At 39.5% G+C, this 5000-nt stretch overlaps 1 protein-coding gene across 1 annotated transcript in view; it reads left to right on the top strand.

Moving 5' to 3' along the window:
- FOXP2 (forkhead box P2) overlaps nucleotides 1-5000 on the top strand; it is a 194960-nt gene that overhangs the window by 148435 nt on the left and 41525 nt on the right. The window contains exons 8-9 of the mRNA XM_074870227.1: nucleotides 2267-2354; nucleotides 4782-4865. Coding sequence (XP_074726328.1) covers nucleotides 2267-2354; nucleotides 4782-4865 — 172 coding nt within the window. The remainder of the gene's footprint in view (nucleotides 1-2266; nucleotides 2355-4781; nucleotides 4866-5000) is intronic.

Raw genomic sequence — 5000 nt, 5'->3', positions numbered from 1 at the left:
TTCACAGGCAAAAAAAGATCAGAAAAAATAATTCCTAAAACAATTTTTACACTCTTAATGTTTCCATAAAATAGCTTTTCTCCAAAATGCACAGCACAAGTAACCACATGATGTGAAACTGTCATAAGGGATGTATATATCTCATGAGTTTCTGAAGATTACTGTGTTAACTCTCAAGAAACATGCAACAGTCTCCCAAGTTACCGTGTAATCACATTGCAATTACATTATAGTGGACTTTCTTCTCCCACACTGCATACCACTGTTACATTAAAAGTTCCTTAGGGCAAGTCCTGTATCTGTATCTATTTTGTAAGGTGTTAGGCAAACATATGGTGTTGTAATAACTAATAAATAATCATGAGTAGGCAGTATCCTCAAACATCGGCCAGGAGATCTTTTATACCTATACCATTGCTTACTGCCATGTGTTATACATGTATACCCGTGTGCTTACATAGGTGAGCATACATGTGTGTGGAAACACAGGGGTATCTGGTGATAGTGATGATGATGCAGAGGTAAAATCTGTCTCCAGTCCTTTTTCTGGCAATTTTGTACCCAGTTAACTGAAAACATTAAACCATTACATTAGCAGACCACACACTATCATGCCTGTGTAATTGAGGGAGTAAAATTCTTTTTAATCAAAATTTCAGAAAACAAGTGAATGGTACGTTCTGAGCAATTACCTAGTTTTTAAACTGATTGTGCATTTTTGCATCAGTTGGGGAAATGAAGTCGGTTCCTTTTGAAATAAATAAATTGTAAGTTTTATGACTCAGATAAAGGAAGGGTGGTTCCTTGGTGATGCTTGAACTTAGCATAAACTACCAAGCAAGTTACATATATACTCTTAATACAAACAATTTAATATTAAAAGAATTAACAAAAGCTTTCATAATCACTTACATCTCTTCCACAGCCATGCCTCTTGCAAGGATAGCAGAACCTGTTGTATTTTGCTTACCTGCAAACCCTATCATTCGGTCCTAAAACTGTGAAGTCAAGATTTAAATATTGAGACAAGTTCTACTAAAAGGGAGATGCAGTTCCCTCTGTTCTTCCACCGTTGCTGATGAACACATTTTCCTCATAGATTAGCAGTGAAATAACTACATAGTTCTCTGATTAATTTTGCTAAAAAAGAAAAAGGAGAATTTATATTTCCTCCCTGGTACAGATAACTTAGTTCCCATAACTGTAAGACCATCTGTGACCGTAGTCCCTGCAAAGCTTACCCCTCGTGCCTACAGTGGAAAGAGACAGTTTCATGGCTCTTTGCACTGTAAGAGTGGCACATTCAAAGGCAGAACTCATTTTGCTCCCAGTTCTTCTTTAGCCTGATCCTTATGTTCTCTTCTCGATGGAGCAGCAAACCCACTATTAAAGCTCCAAAAGGGACTTCTTTGATCCTGGAAGAGAGAGAGAATAAACTGAAATCACTGTCCTTCAAAAAACAGTATTAAATGAACTTTGTAAAGTTGTACTCAATTGAAACGTATGGGGGACAGCCACTCGGGTCTGGGCTGTACATTAGTTACAGACAGCCACTCACCGAAGTCCTCTTTCCCTGTTGCACAGTGTGGTTTTGTTTTGCTAAACTGGCATGCAGAGCCTGACTCCCCACCAGGAGGCTTGCTCTGTGTGTAAGATGTGTAACTGTTCCTTCCCCTGTTTTTACCTTGCACACTCTTCCTCGGACTGGGGAGCCTGATCACTGCCATCATCTTCAGAGGCTACTTCTGGAAACTGCAGTGAAAATCAGTGATGTTCCCCTACAGCGCTCTTTTGGGGAAGGGGGAGTGGATGTTCTGCTTAATGATTAAAGAAGAGCAGATAGAGAAATCTTAACAAAGTCTACATTAATTCACGGTACAAGCAGCCTAAAAGCAATTATATCTTTTGAAGAATCATTTGTAAGGTGATTCTCTGTTCATCTGCACCAACAACGGGGAGTGGAAATCAGTTCAGTCACTCTACCAAATATTGATAACCAGTTACACTGGCCTTTAGATGGCATATGTGACCTGGGAGGTAGGAACTGAGTATCTGGCAGTCATCACTGAGAAAGTTTGTAGAACTAAATGAAATAATTAGTTTTGTTATTTTGTGTTGTTGTATGTAAGGCATGCTCTGACTAGGTCCTTTTGCATAACTTCCATTGAAACTAATGGAAGCCGTAGGCACAGGAAAGAAAAATGGACTCATAAAGAAATTTTCGTCATCTTAACACTGTCTTATTGGTGTTCTCTTTCTTCTCTAGGCACCTTAACAATGAACATGCATTGGATGACAGAAGCACTGCCCAGTGTCGGGTGCAAATGCAAGTGGTTCAGCAGTTAGAAATACAGGTTTGTTACATGGATGTATTATCCTATTACTTATTTACTGTTATCCTAAACTAAATTGAAAACACTTGCCTTAGTGACTCTAGCCTAAAGCCATATGTTTCTTGCCTGAAATTTGTTAATATTCATGAATAGGTGGGGTTTTTTTACTTAAAGTTTTTTCACATTATAAATTATGCAATAATTATCTAACATCAGCATTGTCTACAGTATTTTGTTTGAACTAAGACCCTAATGCCATTCTTCATGAATGAAAAATGCAGTCCCTGGAGCAGAGACTGGATCCAAGCCGTCTTCAGTTTTGAAAAGGGTCAGGACCCCTCTTCCTTCTTCCCCTTCTGACCCAATGCTTGTCTATGCTGTTCTGCAGGACAAAGGAGTAGCAGAGCATATCTCCACCTGAAATGACTCCCAGCCTGATGATGGGCGTTTTTCTGCGAGCAGACGGTATAATGTCAGACCCACTCAGGGAGGTCCCCAGGGAGTCCCGTGCTTGGGACCGCAGGACTCGGGTGCCCTGTTCAGGATCTAACCATTAGAGGTCACTGCATGTATGTGAATGTTCCCTCCACCTTACTGCAAGGAATGCCAAGTACCCCTAGGGTCTCCCAGTATTGAGATTACATTTACCTGGCTGCAGAGGCTGAGCGCAAACCTCCACAGCCCAGAATGAGTGTGCAGGACACTTACACCACACCACCCTCTCCTTCCTGTACAGGAGTCGTAGGAGGGCATTTCTCAGGAGTCCCGTCCCCTCTTGGGACTGTTCAGAGGAGCTCAAGGGATGCAGTAAGGGACGGAGATTTTTTCCCCCTTTGTTGCCATATGTGGAGAAAGCAGGATAAACACCTTTCAGCTTTCTCACTTTTAGCATATTGTCTCACTGTTCTCATGCACGTAAGAATACTTCTTCTTCTTTCAGCCAAGGTAAATCATTTGAGTCTTTTGTATTTTGATACTGGAAACCCAAAGCAATGAGAGGAGTGTACAATAATGTCATTTATTGTCATTTCCCTTAAAATGAAAGCTTTATAAACCCAGGCAAAGCTGCAGTTCCTTTATAAGATTTACAGGAAAGTGTTAGCTTTATTTGTTCATTAGGAATTTACATCATGGCAAATAGCATGTCTCTAAAGTGTCACACACATAATATGAAGGCTAAGAAGAAAACTCTTTCCCACCCCCTGCCTCAAATGTTTTTTAATTAACAATTGACTAAACAAATTATATCCAGCATACCCAAAATACCTGCAGTAATACAGGTAGTTTCCTCTTCTTAAAATTACTTACAAGCTGTTTTCCTTAGTCCAGTCTGTCTCCAGGTGTAAGTCTTGAGCTGAATTCATCCAAGAAAGTATTGCAGAACTCTCTGAAAAATAGCAGCGTTAAACACCAACTGATTTTTGTTGCAATTAATGTTGTAATCGTGTTGTAAATATTCAAAGCCATATCACTAGAATACAATTTCGAGGACTTCTTCTTGCAACCTAGCTTTTGGAAAAAAATTACTCTTTTCATGTTGTAAGATACATTTTCCTTCTCTGTGTTCTGATATTTTAATCAACAAGTTACGTATTTCAAACACTTCTTTTTTTTTAATTTGGTAATTTGAGTCTGAAACTACAAATATTTACATAGCGTATGATCAGAAAATTGTATCAGGTAGGAAAAAGTACAGGTTTCAGTAATGTGATATTTTCTAAAGGCAGTTTAAGGGCTGCTTAAGAACTGTTTACCATTTACAAAGGCTAGGCTGTAATGTAACAGTCCAAGTGAAGATTTAGCTTGCAGTGTGACCAATTATGCCATTTTTTGCTTTGTCTGACTGCTAGTGAAGTAAGGTCCATCAGTTGTAATGAGACCCAGTGCAGTGTCGATGCCGACTCGGTGGCAGAGTTCAGCGTTTCACACTGCCTGGGCCCTGTCACTCTATTGAATTAGATTGATGATGGCAGATTGCAGGGGGCACTAACTGGACCTCGGTGGGAAAGGATGAAGTGTGTAGACAATCCTGGCAGGCACTGTGCTTTGAGGACCCTTCACCCCTTCACAGCTGTTGGCACTAGTCCATTGCTAACAGTGTCCACAGGACTTTAAAGAGACACTATGGGCCTTCTAATTTATGGTCTTAGTAACTTGTTACTGTCGAGGCAACTGTGACCTCAATTCTCTTATTGACAAAAAGATGAAGTGTTATTTGTTTTCTCTGACCTTTTAACATATGAAAGGCTATAAAAGTTTTTTGTTTTTTTCTTTCTTTCTTTCCATGCCCAAAGTTGCATTTCCTCTCAGATAAGTTTCTACTGACATAGACTTTTATATGCAGGAATCATTACAACGAGACAAGCTCAATGATAAGATGTATCACTGCAGTAAAATAGCTGTATCAGTCATTTCTAAAATGCTTCTGATCTCACTCTTTCTTAACAGCTTTCTAAAGAACGCGAACGTCTTCAAGCAATGATGACCCACTTGCACATGCGACCCTCGGAGCCCAAGCCATCTCCAAAACCTGTAAGTGCATATTGCTTTATAAACAGTAAATAGGTCTACAAATGTAGCAGACTAAGAAAATGAACAATTTAGTGACAGTTGGAAAACAATGAGTGTGATGAAAAATATGGCAATAAAATGAAGGTAAAATGCAAT

Source organism: Strix uralensis, chromosome 5 (assembly GCF_047716275.1).
Source record: "Strix uralensis isolate ZFMK-TIS-50842 chromosome 5, bStrUra1, whole genome shotgun sequence".
In the NCBI taxonomy this organism is placed as follows: Eukaryota; Metazoa; Chordata; class Aves; order Strigiformes; family Strigidae; genus Strix; species Strix uralensis.
This window is presented reverse-complemented; position numbering and strand designations above follow the sequence as displayed.